General features: G+C 40.6%; 1 protein-coding gene across 2 annotated transcripts in view; it reads left to right on the plus strand.

Annotated features, from left to right (window-relative positions):
* Positions 1-23,760, plus strand: part of ttll7 (tubulin tyrosine ligase-like family, member 7) — a 271,036-nt gene that overhangs the window by 84,517 nt on the left and 162,759 nt on the right. For both annotated transcript variants that reach the window (XM_061975468.1, XM_061975469.1), the window contains exon 7: positions 18,719-18,935. In XM_061975468.1, coding sequence (XP_061831452.1) covers positions 18,719-18,935 — 217 coding nt within the window. The remainder of the gene's footprint in view (positions 1-18,718; positions 18,936-23,760) is intronic.

Raw genomic sequence — 23,760 nt, forward strand, 5'->3', positions numbered from 1 at the left:
ACTGGAAACAGGAGACAGGATAACAGGAGACAGGATACAGGATAACAGGAGACAGGATAACAGGAGACAGGATAACATGAGACAGGAAACAGGATAACAGGAGACAGGAAAACAGGAGACAGGAAAACAGGAGACAAGATAACAGGAGACAGGATAACAGGAGACAGGAAAACAGGAGACAAGATAACAGGAGACAGGATAACAGGAGACAGAATAACAGGAGACAGGAAAACAGGAGACAGGATAACAGGAGACAGGCAACAAATTGTCCCATTTAAAGCAGCAGTTCCATTGGCAGCAAAACAGGCCCAGAGCATAATACTACCACCACCATGCTTGACGGTAGGAATGGTGTTCCTGGGATTAAAGGCCACAATACCCAACAATATGTTTGGAGGAGAAAAGGTGAGGCCTTTAATCCCAGGAACACCATGCCTACCGTCAAGCATGGTGGTGGTAGTATTATGCTCTGGGCCTGTTTTGCTGCCAATGGAACTGCTGCTTTAAATGGGACAATGAAAAAGGAGGATTAGCTCCAAACTCAAGTCTTAACATTTTCTAAAAAAAATTCCCCAAATTCCCACATTTTCATGAAATTCCCATTGCAATTCCATGGGACAATTTTCAACGTTCCACAATTTTTCATCCGATTCAAACCGTTCCAACTCCAAAATATTCAACCTTTTCAAAATTGTGTGCTCTTCTTCAACAATTAAAAAAAAAAATTCCCACATTTCCAAGAATTCCCAGTTTTCAGGGAAATTTTTCCAAGTTGCACAATTTCCACATTTTTCACCCCAATCCAACCATTCCACCTTCAACACATTCCACTCATCCTGGACATTCAAACGATCATTTTTACAAGTTCAAAAAAATTCCAGGATTTTCCTGAATTCCAGGTTTTGCATAGCCCTATTTCCACCCTTTTTTCTGGCGACTACTTTTCAACCCTCTTCAACTGTCAAATAATTCCTCTTAATCAGGACAAAGAAACAAAGTTGTTTGTTGAACTGGAAATATTCCCACAATGCAACTGCTGCTTTAAATGGGACAATGAATGTCATGTCTGTGTAATCATGTTTTGTGTTAAGTCATGTTTTTGTTTAGTTTCTGGCTTTTCACTCCCTTGTCTTGTTTCCATGATTACCCCATTAGTTTCACCTGTTCCACGTTTGGACTCATTGTGCACTCTTGTTTGTCACCATAGCAACCATTAGTTTTCACCTGTCACGTCACGCACCTGTTTCACGTTTTGAGTCACGCACCTGCTTTCACTAATCATGTCCATAGTATTTAAGTTCATTCATTTTCTGTTGTTCGTCCTGACGACCTCACACCACATTTATGCTCTGTCCATTTTTTCATGTCCATGTTCACGCTGCTCCTTTTTTGTCCATGCCAAGTAAGTTTTCTTTATTCAAGCCATAGTTTGCAAGTTTTGTTTAATTGTTCATAGTTTATTCTCCGCCACTGTGCGCGCCTTTTGTTTGATCCTTTTTTTTTGTATTTATAGTTAATAAATAAATCATGTACCTTAATTCCCGTCTCGCCCGTGCCAACTTTCCGTTGCATCCTGGAAAAGCACACACCCCGGACCAAGTTCTGACAATGAAAAAGGAGGATTAGCTCAAGGACCATATCCCTCCAGACTTTGACCCCCACCAGTTCGCATACCGGGCGAACAGGTCCACAGAGGACGCCATCGCTGTTGCTCTCCACTCTGCTCTGAACCACCTGGAGCAGCAGCAGAGCTACGTCCGGATGCTCTCTGTGGACTATAGCTCTGCCTTCAATACAATAATCCCGGACAGACTCTGCAATAAACTGGACACTCTTGGCCTCCCCCCTCTCACAAACGCCTGGATAAGGGACTTCCTAACGGACCGACCCCAGAATGTGAGACTTGGCCCACACCTCTCATCCTCCCGCACGCTGAGCATCGGCTCCCCACAGGGCTGTGTGCTGAGCCCCCTCCTCTACTGCCTCTACACCCATGACTGCAGTCCGGCCCACAGTGACAACCTTACCGTCAAGTTCGCCGACGATACCACAGTGGTCGGGCTCATCTCCAGGGGTGACGAGGCTGCCTACAGAGAGGAGGTCCTGAAGCTGACGGCCTGGTCTTCGGAGAACAACCTCGCTCTCAACACCAGCAAGACCAGAGAGATCATCGTCGACTTCAGTAGGAGCAGCACCGACCCTGCCCCCCTCTACATCAACGGCGAGCGTGTAGAGAGGGTCCACACCTTCAGGTACCTTGGAGTCCACATCTCTAATGACTTCTCCTGGACAGTCAACACCACATCAATCATCAAGAAGGCTCAGCAGCGGCTACACTTCCTTAGAGTCCTCGGGAAGTACAACCTGACGCCTGACCTGCTGCTGACCTTCTACCGCTCGTCCATCGAGAGCCTGCTGACCTACTGTATTACGGTATGGTACGGCAGCTGCACTGCAGCAGACAGGGAGAGGCTGCAAAGAGTGGTCAAGACGGCTCAGAAGATCATCGGCTGCCCTCTCCCCTCTCTGACGGACATCTACACCTCCCGCTGCCGCAACAGAGCCAGTGCCATCATCAAGGACAGCACCCACCCTGGCTCTGACCTGTTCCACCTGCTGCCCTCTGGGAAGCGCTACAGGTGCATTAAAACCAAAACAAACAGGCTAAAGAACAGCTTCTTCCCCAGGGCCATAACCATCCTGAACGGACTGCCCCATTGTCCCTCATAACTGCCTTCTCTTCGGTGCAATAACCCATTCCACCAACCACCCTGTTTTTGTTTTGTTTTTTCATGTATATATTCATTTCACACCATATTCATTGCACTTCTACATTTTTTATATTTTTATATATTTGCACATTGTTTTTCTAGCATGCACACATCGCACTGTATGGAATGGCCTCAATCTCGTTACCTTGCGTAATGACAATAAAGCTGATTCTGATTCTGATTCTGATTCTGAAATTAAAATCATCAGCCCGGAGGTTGGGTCTTGGGCGCAGTTGGGTGTTCCAACAGGACAATGACCCCAAACACACCTCAAAAGTGGTAAAGGAATGGTTAAATCAGGCTAGAATGAAGGTTTTAGAATTGCCTTCCCCAAGTGTGGACAATGCTGAAGAAACAAGTCCATGTCAGAAAAGCAACACATTTAGCTGAACTGCAGCAATTTTAGTGGTCAAGTGGTCAAGTAGAAGCTTGTGGATGGCTACCAAAAGCGCCTCATTGCAGGTCAACTTGCCAAGGGACATGTAAGCAAATATTAACATTGCTGTATGTATACTTTTCACCCTCACATTTTCATAATAAATTCATAAAAGAAGCAAACTTCATGAATGTTTTTTGTGAGCAACAAGTATGTGCTCCAATCACTACATCACTAAAAAATAAGACTTGTAGAAATGATTGACAGCCATGACATGATGTTCTTTACAAGTGTACGTACTAGAGATGCGCGGTTTGCGGGCACAACCGCGGAGTCCGCGGATTATCCGCGGATCGGGCGGATGAAATTAAAAAAAAAAAAAATTTTTATCCGCGGGTCGGGTCGGGTCGGGCGGTTGAAATAAAAAAAAATTAGATTTTAAATAGATTCAGGCGGGTGGCAGTTAAACCAATTGGTAAATATATATACATAGTTAAATGTTGTTACCCACATACGAAAAACGAGCAGGCACCTGCAGCATATGCCACAACAGAAGAAAAAAAAGAAAAGAGATGGACACTTTTACGGAGCGGAGAAGGGACGCCTCGCCGGGGTCCGGGACCGAGGCCCCTTCCCCCGAGAGGGCCCCACCGGGAGCCGTAGCTGAGGCGATCCGCGAGAAGACCCTGACGCACGTCCAGGGTCACCACCGCGCCCACCGCACCGACACCCTGCCTCGTCCGCCTTCCGCGCAGCAGGTAAGCAGCTTACCTGCCCGCCACCCCCGTGGCCGGGGGCTCGTAACAGGGGTCACTCCGCGCGCTCCGCCCGCGCAGCTTACCTGCCCGCCACCCCTGTTGCCGGGGGCGCGTAACAGGGGTCACTCCGCGCGCAGTGCGCTCACGAAAGGGGTGGGGCTCACCCTGGTTGATATAGACAGCAGGACGGTGGCCATGGAAGTCGGAACCCGCTAAGGAGTGTGTAACAACCCACCTGCCCTGAAAATGGATGGCGCTGGAGCGTCGGGCCCATACCCGGCCGTCGCCGGCAGCGAGACGCGCTTGGAGGTGCACTCAGCGCGGCTCCCATATGATTGCGCACTGGTGTGCGTCTGGGTCGTGACAGCGTGGCACGCGAATGTCCGTGCTGCATTGGATCAGTCTCCTTTCTTTAACAGGCAAAAGCTTTATAACCTCACTAATGCCTTGCATCGTCTATATTAGATATATAACAACGGGCGGGTGCGGGCGGGTGCGGTTCTGATCAAATGTTTCATCGGGTGGATGGCGGATGGTTGACGACTTTCTGATGCGGTTGCGGATGAAATAATTGCCTATCCGCGCATCTCTAGTACGTACACTTTTGACCACCACTGTTTGTTCAATTAAAACAAAAAAAGAGGGCGAGAGACTGGAAGTGACCAGGCCCTGAAACCACTCCCACAATCCCTCCTCCAGGCCCGGGTTCTGTACCCATAAGTCTGTGGGTCCACTCTTGGAGAAGGCAGATGTGCAGCTGAGACATTCCTCACCATGGCCACAAGATGGTGCTGTTGTGATGCTGACAGCTCTTTGACTTTGTCCTTCCTGCTGTAATGTGAGCATTAGTTCCCGCTCCACGCCGCACTAAGCTCTTATTTATTAAAGAATAAAAAGGCTGAATTACTGCACTACATTGAGGAGATGAAGGATGATGAGCTGAGCTCAACCTCTCGGCAGCACGGAGCTCACCAGATTACATTTTTTTTCCTGGCCGTGTTATGCCGCGGCAGGAAATGAAGTTATGCCTTCCCCCGTAACGTATTTAGCGGCGGGCCCACTAAATGAAGTTATTGTCTGCGTGTGAAGGCAGGCTTGTTGGAAAGGCGACAAAACCCTGGTCAAATTCCCCCGTGGTGTGGAGTGGAATGGTCAGGGGAGAGTGGGCCGTGATCATGTGATCAATCACCTCGTCTTCTCCTCCTCCGCTAACGAGCCGTTAACCCCGTCCTCATCAATCAAGCTGCCACCTCGTTATTGGTCGGGCCGCTATCAACTTGTCCCTCTCAGCGCCGCTAACGAGGCGTGATTGATCAGCGTGGAGCTGAAACTCACTTCTTACTTCCCACACTTGATTTGTATCCATTACTGCAGTTGATCAACACGCTGCGCTCCTGTTTCCACTACGGCTCTTTGCTTCCATGCTGACCACAGGGTTGTCCCCGTACCAACATTTTGGTACCGGTACCAAAATGTTGGTTAGAGCAGGCCTGGGCAATTATTTAGACTCGGGGGCCACATTTAGAGAACAAAATGTGTCTGGGGGCCGGTATATCTATTTTTAGGAACACTAATACAAAATGTCACAATAATGTCTGATCGTGTCATGTTCGTGGCGCATGGTGATGCGGGGTTTTGTTCTCCCAAGATGCAAGGGACGAATCCGGACAGGACTTGCAGGTAATAACTTGATTTAATAATAAAATAACACAAAACTGGTACAAAACAGAAAACAAACTGACAGGAAGAGGTGCCGAACGCACTGGAAGCTAAGGCTAACACTTAGCACAAACTATGGAACTTAGCTGAGTCTAGGAAACAAGAACGAACTTACGTGGCAGTCGCGTGATGCAAAAACAAAGAAAGCAGAACGAGTGATGAACAAAGGTGGGCTTAAATAGCGTCTGTTAGAGATGCGCGGATAGGCAATTTATTTCATCCGCAACCGCGTCAGAAAGTCGTCAACCATCCGCCATCCACCCGATGTAACGTTTGATCAGAACTGCACCCGCCCGCCATCCGGCCGCACCCGCCCGTTGTTATATATCTAATATTGACGATGCAAGGCATTAGTGAGCCGGTTATAAAGCTTTTGCCTGTTAAAGAAAGGAGACTGATCCAATGCAGCACAGACTTTCGCGTGCCACGCTGTCACGACCCAGACGCACACCAGTGCGCAATCATATGGGAGCCGCGCTGGGCGCACCTCCAAGCGCGTCTCGCTGCCGGCGACGGCCAGGTATGGGCCCGACGCTCCAGCGCCATCCATTTTCAGGGCTAGTTGATTCGGCAGGTGGGTTGTTACACACTCCTTAGCGGGTTCCGACTTCCATGGCCACCGTCCTGCTCTCTATATCAACCAGGGTGAGCCCCACCCCTTTCGTGAGCGCACTGCGCGCGGAGTGACCCCTGTTACGCGCCCCCGGCAACAGGGGTGGCGGGCAGGTAAGCTGCGCGGGCGGAGCGCGCGGAGTGACCCCTGTTACGAGCCCCCGGCCACGGGGGTGGCGGGCAGGTAAGCTGCTTACCTGCTGCGCGTGACGCCGGCCGCGGCGAAGGCGGACGAGGCGGGGTGTCGGTGCGGTGGGCGCGGTAGTGACCCTGGACGTGCGTCGGGCCCTTCTCGCGGATCGCCTCAGCTACGGATCCCGGTGGGGCCCTCTCGGGGGAAGGGGCCTCGGTCCCGGACCCCGGCGAGGCGTCCCTTCTCCGCTCCGTAAAAGTGTCCATCTCTTTTCTTTTTTTTTCTTCTGTTGTGGCATATGCAGCAGGTGCCTGCTCGTTTTTCGTATGTGGGTAACAACATTTAACTATCTATATATATTTCCAAATTGGTTTAACTGCCACCCGCAAAAAAAAAAAAAAAAAAAAAAAAAAAAAAAATCTAATTAATCCGCCCGACCCGACCCGCGCGCGGATAAAATCTTATTTTTTTTAATTTCATCCGCCCGATCCGCGGATAATCCGCGGACTCCGCGGTTGTGTCCGCAAACCGCGCATCTCTAGCGTCTGTGATTACAACAGGTGCGCGTCAGAAACACAAGCGGCAGGTGGAATTAATATGTAACTATGGTAACCAACTCAAAGGTAAACAGACCGGAACAAAATGAGTCCAAGACTAACAGAAAACCCAAACAGAAATATGATCCGGGCAGCGGATCATAACAGTACCCCCCCCTTAAGGGACAGATTCCAGATGTCCCCTGGAAAAACTAAAACCCACCAACTACACAACAGTTCAAGAGTCAAGGGAGGGCGGAGGGAGGTCTTGGCGGAGGGTTGCCAGGCCACATGTCCCTGAATCCACCGGGGACGAGTCAGGTGGCGGCGGCGAATGGAACGCCGCTGCCGCAGGCAAGGCGGACGACCACGGAAAGGCCACATTCGTGGCTGACGAGGTGGGCGGGAGTGACGCCAGAACTTCAGCAGTCTTTGAGTCTTACGCCCAATTCGTGGGCGTACAAGAATTAACCCCTGAGAGGGATGCATGCCGGTGTCTGATGGCTGTTTGCGCAGCTGGCCAGCCCGAGGTCGTGGAGGCAACAACGCTGGCGACGAGGAGGGTGGCGGCGCCGTGGGAAGGCCCGCCGGAGACGAGGAAGGAGCAGACGTCGGCGTGGAAGCGGTAACCAACTCAAAGGTGCACAGACGGGAACAAAATGAGTCCAAGACTAACAGAAAACCCAAACAGAAATATGATCCGGGCAGCGGATCATAACAGTACCCCCCCCCCCCTTAAGGGACAGATTCCAGATGTCCCCTGGAAAAACTAAAACCCACCAACTACACAACAGTTCAAGAGTCAAGGGAGGGCGGAGGGAGGTCTTGGCGGAGGGTTGCCAGGCCACGTGTCCCCGAATCCACCGGGGACGAGTCAGGTGGCGGCGGTGACGTCTGCTGCTCCTGCTTCCACGGCGGCGACGTCGACTCCTCCTGCTTCCACGGCGGCGACGTCGACTCCTGCTGCAGACTCGCCTACCTCGATGACGATGCCTGCCGCTTCCACGCCGACGTCTGCTCCTTCCTCGTCTCCGGCGTGCCTTCCCACGGCGCCGCCACCCTCCTCGTCGCCAGCGTTATTGCCTCCACGACCTCGGGCTGGCCAGCTGCGCAAACAGCCATCAGACACCGGCATGCATCCCTCTCAGGGGTTAATTCTTGTACGCCCACGAATTGGGCGTAAGACTCAAAGACTGCTGAAGTTCTGGCGTCACTCCCGCCCACCTCGTCAGCCCCGAATGTGGCCTTTCCGTGGTCGTCCGCCTCGCCTGCGGCAGCGGCGTTCCATTCGCCGCCGCCACCTGACTCGTCCCCGGTGGATTCGGGGACACGTGGCCTGGCAACCCTCCGCCAAGACCTCCCTCCGCCCTCCCTTGACTCTTGAACTGTTGTGTAGTTGGTGGGTTTTAGTTTTTCCAGGGGACATCTGGAATCTGTCCCTTAAGGGGGGGGTACTGTTATGATCCGCTGCCCGGATCATATTTCTGTTTGGGTTTTCTGTTAGTCTTGGACTCATTTTGTTCCTGTCTGTGCACCTTTGAGTTGGTTACCATAGTTACATATTAATTCCACCTGCCGCTTGTGTTTCTGACGCGCACCTGTTGTAATCACAGACGCTATTTAAGCCCACCTTTGTTCATCACTCGTTCTGCTTTCTTTGTTTTTGCATCACGCGACTGCCACGTAAGTTCGTTCTTGTTTCCTAGACTCAGCTAAGTTCCATAGTTTGTGCTAAGTGTTAGCCTTAGCTTCCAGTGCGTTCGGCAACTCTTCCTGTCGGTTTGTTTTCTGTTTTGTACCAGTTTTTTGTTATTTTATTATTAAGTCAAGTTACTACCTGCAAGTCCTGTCCGGATTCGTCCCTTGCATCTTGGGAGAACAAAACCCCGCATCATCATGCGCCACGAACGTGACAGATTGAATGCTAAAAACATTATGACAGACCGCCTTTAAAAACGTAATGGAATTTTAAATTTTTCTATGAAGGATAAAACACTGAATATTGACAACATATGAATGTCACACCCCCTTTCCATCCACATATTTTACAATCAAGTGAAACGCAACAAAAATGCAACAAACAGTGAAATATGAACGCGAAGGGAACAAAATAAACCCACCTACAATCTGGTATATGTGATATATCACTAAGCTTTAGAACTTTGTTGTGAAAATCTCCTTCCGCGTCTGTGGAAACGCTTCCCGCCCACACTGCTTGGTGCCTCGTCTGAGCTGCTGTGACGTAGATTACCATATTAACTAATTAGATGACCATAGTAACTAATTAGATGACCATAGTAACTAATTAGATTACCATAGTAACTAATTAGATGACCATAATAACTAACTAGATGACCATAATAAATAATTAGATGACCATAGTAACTAAATAGATGACCATAGTAACTAATTTGATGACCATAATAAATAATTTGATGACCATAGTAACTAATTAGATGACCATAGTAACTAAAAAACCTACTCAGTGGCCTAGTGGTTAGAGTGTCCGCCCTGAGATTGGTAGGTTGTGAGTTCAATCCCCGGCCAAGTCATACCAAAGACTATAAAAATGGAAGCCATTACCTCCCTGCTTGGCACTCAGCATCAAGGGTTGGAATTGGGGGTTAAATCACCAAAATGATTCCCGGGCGCGGCCACCGCTGCTGCCCACTGCTCCCCTCACCTCCCAGGGGGTGATCAAGGGTGATGGGTCAAATGCAGAGAATAATCTCGCCACACCTAGTGTGTGTGTGACAATCATTGGTACTTTAACTTTAATTAGATGACCATAGTAACTAATTAGATGACCATAGTAGCTAGTATATCATGCAGATTCCAACCATTGAACTACTTAGTATACCGTATTTTCCGCACCATAAGGCGCCCTGGGTTATAAGCCGCGCCTTCAATGAACGGCATATTTCAAAACTTTGTCCACCTATAAGCCGCCCCGTGTTGTAAGCCGCATCTAACTGCGCTAAAGGAATGTCAAAAAAACAGTCAAATAGGTCAGTCAAACTTTAATAATATATTAAAAACCAGCGTGATGTGGGCGCGCATGGAGTCGTATATCAACATGGACGGAGCTGCGTGAAAAAAGCCACCCAGCCTCTTCGCGTAAACTTAAACTTACCTTAACCACTCGCTCATCTTTTCTTCATCCATCCCTTCGAGTTAGCTTTTATGATGACGCCGGCTGGAAAGGTCTCTTTTGGCAAGGTCTTCCTTTTGAATATCACCATGGGTGGAAGTTTCTGGCCATTAGCATGGCAAGCTAGAACCACAGTGAAGGATGACTTCTCATTCCCTGTGGTGCGAATATTCACCGTACGTGCTCCCGTTGTATCCACAGTGCGGTTCACAGGAATATCAAAAGTCAGTGGAACCTCGTCCATGTTGATAATGTTCTCTGGCCGGATCTTTTTTTCAGCTATCTTGTTTTTACAATATGCACGGAAAGTAGCCAGCTTTTCTTGAAAGTCTTTAGGCAGTTGCTGTGAAATAGTAGTCCGTGTGCGGATGGAGAGATTGCGTCTTTTCATGAACCGGATCCCTGTCGCTTAGTAGGAGCCATTTTGTGGTCTTTACAGATGTAAACACACAAAGGAAATGAAACGTAATATCCGCGCGCTTATGCTTCTTCTTTTACGCGGGCGGGTGGTTGCTTACAGTAGAAGAAGAAGCGCTTCCTGTTCTATGGGGGCGGGTGCTTACCTTGGCGGTTGCTTGCGTAGAAGAAGAAGCACTTCCTCTTCTACGGGGAAAAAAGATGGCGGCTGTTTACCGTAGTTGCGAGACCTAAACTTTATGAAAATGAATCTTAATATTAATCCATATATAAAGCGCACCGGGTTATAAGCCGCACTGTCAGCTTTTGAGTAAATTTGTGGTTTTTAGGTGCGGCTAATAGTGCGGAAAATACGGTAGTTGAAGACTTACGGTCATTAGAAAAGATAAGTGCACATCATACACTTTCCATCTTAAAGATCTAAAAAAAATATTTGGGAATGTCCTGCGGGCCAGATTGAAAAGCTTAACGGGCCGCATGTGGCCCCCGGGCCTTCATTTGCCCAGGTCTGTGTTAGAGTGTCCGCCCTCAGATGGGTAGGTTGTGAGTCATACCAAAGACTATAAAAATAGGAGCAATTACCTCCCTGCTTGGCACTCAGCATCAAGGGTTGGAATTGGGGGTTAAATCACCAAAAATTATTCCCGGGCACGGCCACCATTGCTGCTCACTGCTCCCCTCACCTCCCAGGGGGTGATCAAGGGTGATGGGTCAAATGCAGAGAATAATTCCACCACACCTAGTGTGTGTGTGTGACTATCATTAACTTTAACTTTTTAACTTTAAAATGTTTTTCCGTACTTTTCTGTCATGTCTGTGTAATCATGTTTTTGTTTTAAGTCATGTTTTTGTTTAGTTATAGGAATCTTTGGTTTCTGGCTTTTTCGCTCCCTTGTCTTGTTTGCATGATTAACCATTAGTTTTCACCTGTCACGTCACGCACCTGTTTCACGTTTTGAGTCACGCACCTGCTTTCACTAATCATGTCCATAGTATTTAAGTTCATTCATTTTCTGTTGTTCGGCCTGACGACCTCACACCACATTTATGCTCAGTCCATTGTTTCATGGCCATGTTCACGCTGCTCCTTTTTTGTCCAAGCCAAGTAAGTTTTTGTTCCATGTTTATAATCTTTTTGTTTTTCATAGTTTATTATCCGCCACTGTGCGCGCTTTCATTTATCCCTTTTTTTTGATATATTAAATTGATATATTAAAACCCGCCATGTACCTTAATTACCGTCTCGCCCGTGCCAACTTTCCGTTGCACCCCGGAAAAGCAAACTCCCAAGATCAAGTCCTGACATTTTCTAAATAAAGGGGACCACAAAAATGTCATTATTGTCTTTATTGTAACAAAAAATGTTAGTGTACATGAAACATATGTTTATTATTGTCATTTAGTCCTTCAATAAAATAGTGAACTTGTCTTTTAGTAGTAAGTAAACAAACAAAGACTCCTAATTAGTCTATGCAGTAACATATTGTCTTGTCAACCAAGACAGCCCTACAGCATCCAGAGCCTTAAGGAACTCCGGGCGGATCTCATCCACCCCCGGGGCCTTGCCACCGAGGAGCTTTTTAACTACCTCAGCAACCTCAGCCCCAGAAATAGGAGCATCGCGTGGACATCGGGGGCAGTACCTCTGGATTGGCAGACCGGGGTGGTGGTTCCTCTCTTTAAAAAGGGGAACCGGAGGGTGTGTTCTAACTATCGTGGGATCACACTCCTCAGCCTTCCCGGTAAGGTCTATTCAGGTGTACTGGAGAGGAGGCTACGCCGGATAGTCGAACCTCGGATTCAGGAGGAACAGTGTGGTTTTCGTCCTGGTCGTGGAACTGTGGACCAGCTCTATACTCTCGGCAGGGTCCTTGAGGGTGCATGGGAGTTTGCCCAACCAGTCTACATGTGCTTTGTGGACTTGGAGAAGGCATTCGACCGTGTACCCCGGGAAGTCCTGTGGGGAGTGCTCAGAGAGTATGGGGTTTCGGACTGTCTGATTGTGGCGGTCCGCTCCCTGTATGATCAGTGTCAGAGCTTGGTTCGCATTGCCGGCAGTAAGTCGGACACGTTTCCGGTGAGGGTTGGACTCCGCCAAGGCTGCCCTTTGTCACCGATTCTGTTCATAACTTTTATGGACAGAATTTCTAGGCGCAGTCAAGGCGTTGAGGGGATCCGGTTTGGTGGCTGCAGGATTAGGTCTCTGCTTTTTGCAGATGATTTGGTCCTGATGGCTTCATCTGGCCAGGATCTTCAGCTCTCACTGGATCGGTTCGCAGCTGAGTGTGAAGCGACTGGGATGAGAATCAGCACCTCCAAGTCCGAGTCCATGGTTCTCGCCCGGAAAAGGGTGGAGTGCCATCTCCGGGTTGGGGAGGAGATCTTGCCCCAAGTGGAGGAGTTCAAGTACCTCGGAGTCTTGTTCACGAGTGAGGGAAGAGTGGATCGTGAGATCGACAGGCGGATCGGTGCGGCGTCTTCAGTAATGCGGACGCTGTATCGATCCGTTGTGGTGAAGAAGGAGCTGAGCCGGAAGGCAAAGCTCTCAATTTACCGGTTGATCTACGTTCCCATCCTCACCTATGGTCATGAGCTTTGGGTTATGACTGAAAGGACAAGATCACGGGTACAAGCGGCCCAAATGAGTTTCCTCCGCCGGGTGGCGGGGCTCTCCCTTAGAGATAGGGTGAGAAGCTCTGTCATCCGGGGGGAGCTCAAAGTAAAGCCGCTGCTCCTCCACATCGAGAGGAGCCAGATGAGGTGGTTCGGGCATCTGGTCAGGATGCCACCTGAGCGCCTCCCTAAGGAGGTGTTTAGGGCATGTCCGACCGGTAGGAGGCCGCGGGGAAGACCCAGGACACGTTGGGAAGACTATGTCTCCCGGCTGGCCTGGGAACGCCTCGGGATCCCCCGGGAGGAGCTGGACGAAGTGGCTGGGGAGAGGGAAGTCTGGGCTTCCCTGCTTAGGCTGCTGCCCCCGCGACCCGACCTCGGATAAGCGGAAGAAGATGGATGGATGGATGGATGGATGCAGTAACATATTGTGTCATTTATACACCTATTATTTTGTACACATTATGAGGGACAAACTGTAAAAAATGGATTATTAATCTACTTGTTCATTTACTGTTAATATCTGCTTATTTTCTGTTTGAACATGTTCTATCTACACTTCTGTTCAAATGTAATAATCACTTATTCTTCTCTTCTTTGATACTTGACATTAGTTTTGGATGATACCACACATTTAGGTATCAATCTGATACCAAGTAGTTACAGGATCATACAATAAGAGATAATACCTAATAAACCAATACTAATATGGTTAAGAAATACTGATGTAAAGGGTAGGTGTCGCGCTGTTTTTTGTTTGAACATGTTCTATCTACACTTCTGTTGAAATGTAATAATCACTTATTCTTCTCTTCTTTGATACTTTACATTAGTTTTGGATGATACCACACATTTGGGTATCAATCCGATACCAAGTAGTTACAGGATCATACATTGGTCATATTCAAAGTCCTCATGTGTCCAGGGACATATTTACTGACTTTATAAACATTATATACATTTTTAAAAAAGGAAAAAAGATTTTGTGATGCCTAAAAATATCGACGTAATCATAGTAGTATTGACTAGATACGCTCTTGTACTTGGTATCATTACAATGGATGTCAGGTGTAGATCCACCCATGGCATTTGTTTACATTGTGACGGCGGTGAGCTATTGTATCCTCCTACGGTGTGTAGTAAAGCATGTTTAGCTATTCCTCATCCTCCAGTGATAATAATACTTGTAAGAAACATACTTTGTCGCCATGGAGACCAGGATTAGTGATTTAGAAGTAGCTAAAACACTGTGGATGGATGTTAGCCATGTCTTAAAGCATCTCTTCCTGAGGGTGTTTCAGTGTTATAACTTCACCTTTATCTTGACTTTTTACATCAAAATGCGTCCATTCTCCCTTTTCTGTCTACACACTGTGTCTGCTTGTAAGTACTCTGTGTGTGTGTGCGCTGCCCAACATGCTCCTCTGCTCATAAAACCAGCAATGTCACCACATGACATGCCTGTTAATACCAGAGGTGGGACCAAGTCATTGTTTTGCAAGTCACAAGTAAGTCTCAAGTCTTTGCCCTCAAGTCTGAGTCAAGTCCCGAGTCAAGACTGGAAAGCCCCGAGTCAAGTCCAAAGTCAAGACTGGAAAGTCTCAAGTCAAGTCCTAAGTCCTGCATTTTGAGTTTCGAGTCCTTTCAAGTCCTTTTAACCACAGACTAATATATTAACACAGATTGTGTATGCTTTTCAAACGCTGTATTTATTTATTAAAACAAGTGCATTTTAAATTGCAGGAAAGAAAATTGTGCTGACATTGCACTTTATAATAGCACTATTAACCAGTCATTTTAAACATTAACTCATTCCTTTACAGAACAAACACATTGAAAAATAAAGTGCAAATGTACTTATTTGTACAAAAGTGTTAACATTGAAAAAACATGACATATACGTGAACATAACAAAAAAGTTGTACTTTTTATATGTCAGGGCCCTATGCTGCATTGCATTTGCAAAAGACCAAATTAGCCAAGAGTCTGTCAGTCATTTGTGCACGATGGGGGCGTAGTATGATGCCACCATGGCTGAAAACTCGCTCCACTGGAGCACTGGAGGCAGGCACTGCCAAGACTCTCATGGCCACTCGGAACAGTGAAGGAAGAGTCTTCATGTTCAATGCCCAGAACAAAAGGGGGGAGAGAGTTGTTTTGGGTTGGTGCACTACTTGTAAGTGTATCTTGTGTTTTTTATGTTGATTTAATTAAAAAAAGAAAAAAAAAATATATATTTCTTGTGCGGCCCGATACCAATCGATCCACGGACCAGTACCGGGCCGCGGCCCGGTGGTTGGGGACCACTGAGGTAAACAACCAACAGTATGTCAGAAAGCTAGCTAAAACGGTACACATATTCATAATATAGTATACATTTTAACTGACCTTTATTTGACTATTTTTGTCTTTTTTTAGGTGTCTAAAATACGCGGTGCTGCTGACCGCCGTCTAACGTTACGTGTGATATATTGACTAACGTAACCCTGCTTAAAAAAAATCACTGAACAAAAAGTATGAATAAGGTAGTGAACTGCAACAGATTCCCGTGTTTGCAATAACGTTATAACGTTAGCAGTGAGTTTACAGCCTCACTGATTTAACTACACAGCAAATAAAAGTCACGTTACTTAGCCAATAAACGTTATCTTACATTCAAAACTTACCGTTCTTTGTGCAACTTCAAATGCCGGACGAAGTTGGAAGTTGTTGCCTCTCCATCAGTCATTTTGGAACCGCATGTGTTGCATACTGCAAACCGTTTTGTGTTGACCACCTCGTAATTTTTATACCCAAACAAAATTATTTTAGGTATCATTTTTTGTTCACTGGCGTGTGGTTTGGACATGTCTTCTTCGTTGGTTGTCCTGCAATTTGATTGGATGAATGCTGTGTGATGAAAACAAAGTAGATGTAATTTGATTGGCTGTTGTACTGAGAGCACACCAGCTGACACACGCAACGCTGATAGACAAGTACACAATGAAAAATACGGAGCGCTCCCGAATAACTTTTTCATCTTTGGGTTTTGGGGAAAGTAGCAAGTCATGTCAAGTCATGTCAATTCAAAAGGCTCAAGTCCAAGTGAAGTCACAAGTCATTGATGTTAAAGTCGAAGTCGAGTTGCAAGTCTTTTTACATTTTGTCAAGTCGAGTCTAAAGTCATCAAATTCATGACTCGAGTCTGACTCGAGTCCAAGTCATGTGACTTGAGTCCACACCTCTGGTTAATACAAATAAATAAAAAAGAACCGGTACTTTCTAGAGGCGGTATTGTACCGATTATGATTCATTAGTATGGCAGTACTTTACTAGTACTACAACCCTAGCTGACTGACGACGTGGACTACATGTGGTCTACGTACTCATTCTGTTCTTAGGCGGAGTCCTGGTGTGAGATGGAACGTACCCTCATTGTCATCCCATTGGGTGGAGTTTTTCCTTGCCCTGATGTGGGATCTGAACCCAGGATGTTGTTGTGGCTTGTGCAGCCCTTTGAGACACTCGCGATTTAGGGCGATATAAGTAAACATTGATTGATTGATTGATTGATTGATTGGCCCTAAGCTGCTCAAAGTGCACACAGAAGATGGAGTGCATATTTCAGGTGGAGCTTCACCAAACAAAAAAGTAATTCCCCAGCAGATAAAACTCACCCACAGACGCAAACTCTGTTTGATCCCTAAAATAGTTTCACTCCACTTATGAAATAGCATTTATGAAATCAAACACTCGACAGAAAACTACTCAGCAGGTTTATTTGCTGCGATCATCTTCCCACAGCAGTTTCAAAACTGCTCTTTTCCACTCATCTCCAGCTGGGGGCTTTTGCACAATTGCTGTGTGTTTTTTTTCACCTTTGATTTTTGTTGTTGTTTGCTATTTTGATCCCACATATGAAGCAGTCATCAACCAAGCTGCTCAACTGTGTAGACTCATCAAATCAATCCATCAAACATTAAATGTACTTTCTGTCAACTGCTAGCTTAGCGGATGTTGACCGCTAACAAAAGATGAAACAAAAGCGGTGTGACATACATTTTGATCAAGAAAATATTAAAATGCGTTTTATTTTCATATAACAAGATCACAGAACTCTCGATTTTTTTAAATTGAGAATCGATTCTGAATTGCACAACGTGAGAATCGCGATTCTAATTCCAATCGATTTTTCCCACACCCTTAATATTAACTGTAAACATTATTGTCTTAATTGGGATATTAACTGTAAACATTATTGTCTTGATTGGGATATTAACCGTAAACATTATTGTCTTAATTGGGATATTAAACTTAAACATTATTGTCTTAATTGGGATATTAAACTTAAACATTGTTGTCTTAATTGGGATAATAAATGTAAACATTATAGTTTTTATTGAGATGTTAAAAGTAAACATTATTGGTTTAATTGGGATATTAAACGTAAACATTATTGGTTTAATTGAGGTATAAAATGTAAACATTATTGGTTTAATTGGGATATTGAACGTAAACATTATTGTTTTAACTGAGATATTAAAAGTAAACATTATTGGTTTCATTGAGATATTGAAAGTAAACATTTTTTAATTGGGATATTAAATGTAAACATAATTGTTTTAATTGAGATATTAAACAAACATTGGTTTAATTGGGATATTAAACATAAACATTATTGTTTTAATTGGGATATTAAACGTAAACCTTATTGGTTTAATTGGGATATTAAACGTAAACATTGTTTTATTTGGGATATTAAACGTAAACATTATTGTTTTAATTGGGATATTAAATGTAAACATTATTTTAATTGGGATATTAAATGTAAACATTATTGTTTTAATTTAGATATTAAACGTAAACATTATTTTAATTGGGATATTAAACATAAACATCATTGTTTTAATTGAGATATTAAACGTAAACATTATTTTTTTAATTGGGATATTAAACTTATACATTATTTTAATTGGGATATTAAATGTAAACATTATTTTAATTGGGATATTAAACGTAAACATTATTGTTTTAATTGAGATATTAAATATAAACATTATTGTTTTAATTGAGATATTAAATGTAAACATTATTTTTTTAATTGGGATATTAAACGTAAACATTATTTTAATTGGGATATTAAATGTAAACATTTTAATTGGGATATTAAACGTAAACATTATTGTTTTAATTGAGATATTAAATGTAAACATTATTTTAATTGGGATATTAAACGTAAACATTATTGTTTTAATTTGGATATTAAACGTAAACATTATTTTAATTGGGATATTTAATGTAAACATTTTAATTGGGATATTAAACGTAAACATTATTGGTTTAATTTGGATATTAAACGTAAACATTGTTTTAATTGAGATATTAAATGTAAACATTATTGTTTTAATTGAGATATTAAATGTAAACATTATTGTTTTAATTGAGATATTAAATGTAAACATTATTGTTTTAATTGGGATATTAAATGTAATTGTTGCCATAGTTACAGTGAATTAGAGAACTATGTCTTTAGCAAGTTGAAATGTAGTGAAGAGAAATAGAAGTCCCATTCATCATGGTAGTTAATGATCTTCTTGTCGACATGTTTCAAGACATTCCATTTCCCCCCCGGAGGATTAATGTGTCTCTGCAGGATCTCTCTAGTCCGCAACTGTGAGAAGCTTCCGGCCCAGGACCACTTCATCGTGCAGGAGTACCTGGACAAGCCCTTCCTGATGGAGGGCTACAAGTTTGACCTGCGCATCTACGTCCTCCTCACTTCCTGCGACCCGCTGCGCATCTTCCTCTACGACGACGGCCTGGTGCGCATGGGCACCGAGAAGTACCACGCACCCAGCGAGGACAACCTGGTGAGAATCCTGCTTTCACCACCCCAGCCCGTGCCTGGGGTCTCAGTCATTCTAGTATGAGAAATAACTTTTTATTTTTTACTTACATCTCATCTTTACATTAACTTCAAAACATTATTGGTTTAATTGAGATATTAAAAGTAAACATTATTGTTTTAATTGAGATATTAAAAGTAGACATTATTGTTTTAATCCAGATGTTAAAAGTAAACATTGTTGTTTTAATTCAGATATTAAAAGTAAACATTATTGGTTTAATTGAGGTTTTAAAAGTCAACATTATTGGTTAATTGAGATATTAAACGTTAACATTATTGTTTTAATTGAGATATTAAACATAAACATTATTGGTTTATTTGGAATATTAAACGTAAAAATTGTTGTTTTAATTGAGATATAAAACCTAAACATTATTGTTTTAATTGGGATATTAAAAGTAAACATTGTTTTAATTCAGATATTAAAAGTAAACATTATTGGTTTAATTGAGGTTTTAAAAGTAAACATTATTGGTTAATTGAGATATTAAACGTAAACATTATTGGTTTAATTGGAAAATTAAACGTAAGAAGTTTTGTTTTAATTGAGATATTAAAAGTAAACATTATTGGTTTAATTGAGGTTTTAAAAGTCAACATTATTGGTTTAATTGAGATATTAAACGTTAACATTATTGTTTTAATTGAGATATTAAACATAAACATTATTGGTTTAATTGGAATATTAAACGTAAAAATTGTTGTTTTAATTGAGATATTAAATGTAAACATTATTGGTTTAATTGGGATATTAAAAGTAAACATTATTGTTTTAAATGAGATATAAAACGTAAACATTATTGTTTTAATTGAGATATAAAACATAAACATTATTGTTTTAATTGGGATATTAAAAGTAAACATTGTTTTAATTCAGATATTAAAAGTAAACATTATTGGTTTAATTGAGGTTTTAAAAGTAAACATTATTGGTTAATTGAGATATTAAACGTAAACATTATTGGTTTGATTGGAAAATTAAACGTAAGAATTTTTGTTTTAATTGAGATATTAAACGTAAACATTATTGGTTTGATTGAGATATTAAATGTAAACATTATTATTTTAATTGGGATATTAAAAGTAAACATTATTGTTTTAATTGAGATATTAAAAGTAAACATTATTGTTTTAATTGAGATATAAAACGTAAACATTGTTTCAATTGGGATATTACACGTAAATATTATTGTTTTAATTCAGATATTAAAAGTAAACATTATTGGTTTAATTGAGGTTTTAAAAGTCAACATTATTGGTTAATTGAGATATTAAACGTTAACATTATTGTTTTAATTGAGATATTAAACATAAACATTATTGGTTTAATTGGAATATTAAACGTAAAAATTGTTGTTTTAATTGAGATATTAAATGTAAACATTATTGGTTTAATTGAGATATTAAAAGTAAACATTATTATTTTAAATGAGATATTAAAAGTAAACATTATTGTTTTAATTGAGATATAAAACGTAAACATTATTGTTTTAATTGGGATATTAAAAGTAAACATTGTTTTAATTCAGATATTAAAAGTAAACATTATTGGTTTAATTGAGGTTTTAAAAGTAAACATTATTGGTTAATTGAGATATTAAACGTAAACATTATTGGTTTGATTGGAAAATTAAACGTAAGAATTTTTGTTTTAATTGAGATATTAAACGTAAACATTATTGGTTTGATTGAGATATTAAATGTAAACATTATTATTTTAATTGGGATATTAAAAGTAAACATTATTGTTTTAATTGAGATATTAAAAGTAAACATTATTGTTTTAATTGAGATATAAAACGTAAACATTGTTTCAATTGGGATATTACACGTAAATATTATTGTTTTAATTCAGATATTAAAAGTAAACATTATTGGTTTAATTGAGGTTTTAAAAGTCAACATTATTGGTTAATTGAGATATTAAACGTTAACATTATTGTTTTAATTGAGATATTAAACATAAACATTATTGGTTTAATTGGAATATTAAACGTAAAAATTGTTGTTTTAATTGAGATATTAAATGTAAACATTATTGGTTTAATTGAGATATTAAAAGTAAACATTATTATTTTAAATGAGATATTAAAAGTAAACATTATTGTTTTAATTGAGATATAAAACGTAAACATTATTGTTTTAATTGGGATATTAAAAGTAAACATTGTTTTAATTCAGATATTAAAAGTAAACATTATTGGTTTAATTGAGGTTTTAAAAGTAAACATTATTGGTTTAATTGAGATATTAAACGTAAACATTATTGGTTTGATTGGAAAATTAAACGTAAGAATTTTTTTTGTTTTAATTGAGATATTAAACGTAAACATTATTGGTTTGATTGAGGTATTAAAAGCAAACTATTGTTTTAATTGAGATATAAAACGTAAACATTGTTGTTTTAATTGAGATATTAAATGTAAACATTATTTTAATTGGGATATTAAAAGTAAACATTATTGTTTTAATTGAGATATTAAAAGTAAACATTATTGTTTTAATTGAGATATAAAACGTAAACATTGTTTCAATTGGGATATTACACGTAAATATTATTGTTTTAATTGAGATATTAAAAGTAAACATTATTGGTTTAATTGAGGTTTTAAAAGTCAACATTATTGGTTAATTGAGATATTAAACGTTAACATTATTGTTTTAATTGAGATATTAAACATAAACATTATTGGTTTAATTGGAATATTAAACGTACAAATTGTTGTTTTAATTGAGATATTAAATGTAAACATTATTGGTTTAATCGAGATATTAAAAGTAAACATTGTTTTAATTGAGATATAAAACGTAAACATTATTGTTTTAATTGAGATATAAAACGTAAACATTATTGTTTTAATTGGGATATTAAAAGTAAACATTGTTTTAATTCAGATATTAAAAGTAAACATTATTGGTTTAATTGAGGTTTTAAAAGTAAACATTATTGGTTAATTGAGATATTAAACGTAAACATTATTGGTTTAATTGAAAAATTAAACGTAAGAATTTTTGTTTTAATTGAGATATTAAACGTAAACATTATTGGTTTAATTGGAAAATTAAACGTAAGAATTTTTGTTTTAATTGAGATATTAAACGTAAACATTATTGGTTTGATTGAGGTATTAAAAGCAAACGATTGTTTTAATTGAGATATAAAACGTAAACATTGTTGTTTTAATTGAGATATTAAATGTAAACATTATTATTTTAATTGGGATATTAAAAGTAAACATTATTGTTTTAATTGAGATATTAAAAGTAAACATTATTGTTTTAATTGAGATATAAAACGTAAACATTGTTTCAATTGGGATATTACCCGTAAATATTATTGTTTTAATTGAGATATTAAACGTAAATATTATTGTTTTAATTGAGATATTAAACGTAAACATTATTGTTTTAATAGAGATATTAAACATAAACTTTATTGTTTTAATTAAGATATTAAAAGTAAATATTATTGGTTTAATTGGGATATTAAATGTAAACATTATTTTTTTAATTGAGATATTAAATGTTATTGTTTTAATTGGGATATTAAACGTAAACATTGTTTTAATTGGGATATTAAACGTTAACATTATTGTTTAATTGGGATAGTAAACGTAAACATTATTGATTTAATTGGGATATTTAGAAAGAAAACACACTTTTATGGCAAAAACACAAGCATATTTTCAAAAATGAATATTTGATGTGAAGTACCGTAAATTCCACTAGGTTTTTCCAACACTTTGAACACTGCGGCTTGTAAACATTGCAGCTAATTTATGGATTCTTCTTTGCTGGCGACCATAAGGCAAATAGTAAAAACTACTACAACAAAAAGTAAAAACAACTAGCAAACACACTGAATAGGTGTGTTATTGTTTGTGCTATGGCGCCATCTTTTGGACAAGTTCGCTCACTGCAGGTGCTACAGTGCTTTTCTGTTTAGAGCTTTGAGCCAGAAGTAGAAGTGCCGTTCTGTTTTCCAAGTCGTCCATAGCGTTTCTAGAGAGCTCTGTAAAATACGGTAATCTTCCATCAAATGGGAAAACATGTTATTTTGTAGACTAACAGATACTACATTGTTTCATTTGGAAACAATTAAGGTATGTAAATAAACATTTACAGAATATTTGTAAATAATTCATTTCACAACGTATATATCTGTGAATTATAGTCCGGTGCGACTAACCGGTGCGGGAACTATTTTTTTTCTTCTAAAATGTAGTAGGTGCGGCTTATATACCGGTGCACTTTGAGTTTGGGGAATACGGCGATTGGAACCTTGACTATGTCAATAATTCACAACAACATAAATTTTGATTCATTATTATTTTTTGAGCGATGACCGTTTTAAAGTTAAAAAAAAAACTGCCTGCATGGAAACTTTGTGTTACTTGTTTCAATATTGGAACTTTTTCTTGTTACATTACACCTGTTGGCTCTTTTATTCCACTGTGATTGGTTTAATTGAGATAATAAACATAAACAATATCGGTTTTATTGAGACTTTAAACGTAAACATTGTTTTTATTGGGATATTAAATGTAAATATTATTGGTTTAATTGGGATATTAAAAGTAAACATTATTGGTTTAATTGATATAATAAACTTCAACATTATTAAAAGTAAACATTATAGGTTTAATTGAGTTAATAAACTTAAACATTATTGGTTTAATTGGGATATTAAAAGTTTTTTTAAATATTAAACATTAACATTGTTTTAATTGAGAGATTAAACGTAAACATTATAGTTTTTTTTTTAGATATCAAATGTAAACATTGTT

The sequence above is a fragment of the Nerophis lumbriciformis genome, linkage group LG14 (genome assembly GCF_033978685.3).
Source record: "Nerophis lumbriciformis linkage group LG14, RoL_Nlum_v2.1, whole genome shotgun sequence".
NCBI classification, from domain to species: domain Eukaryota; kingdom Metazoa; phylum Chordata; class Actinopteri; order Syngnathiformes; family Syngnathidae; genus Nerophis; species Nerophis lumbriciformis.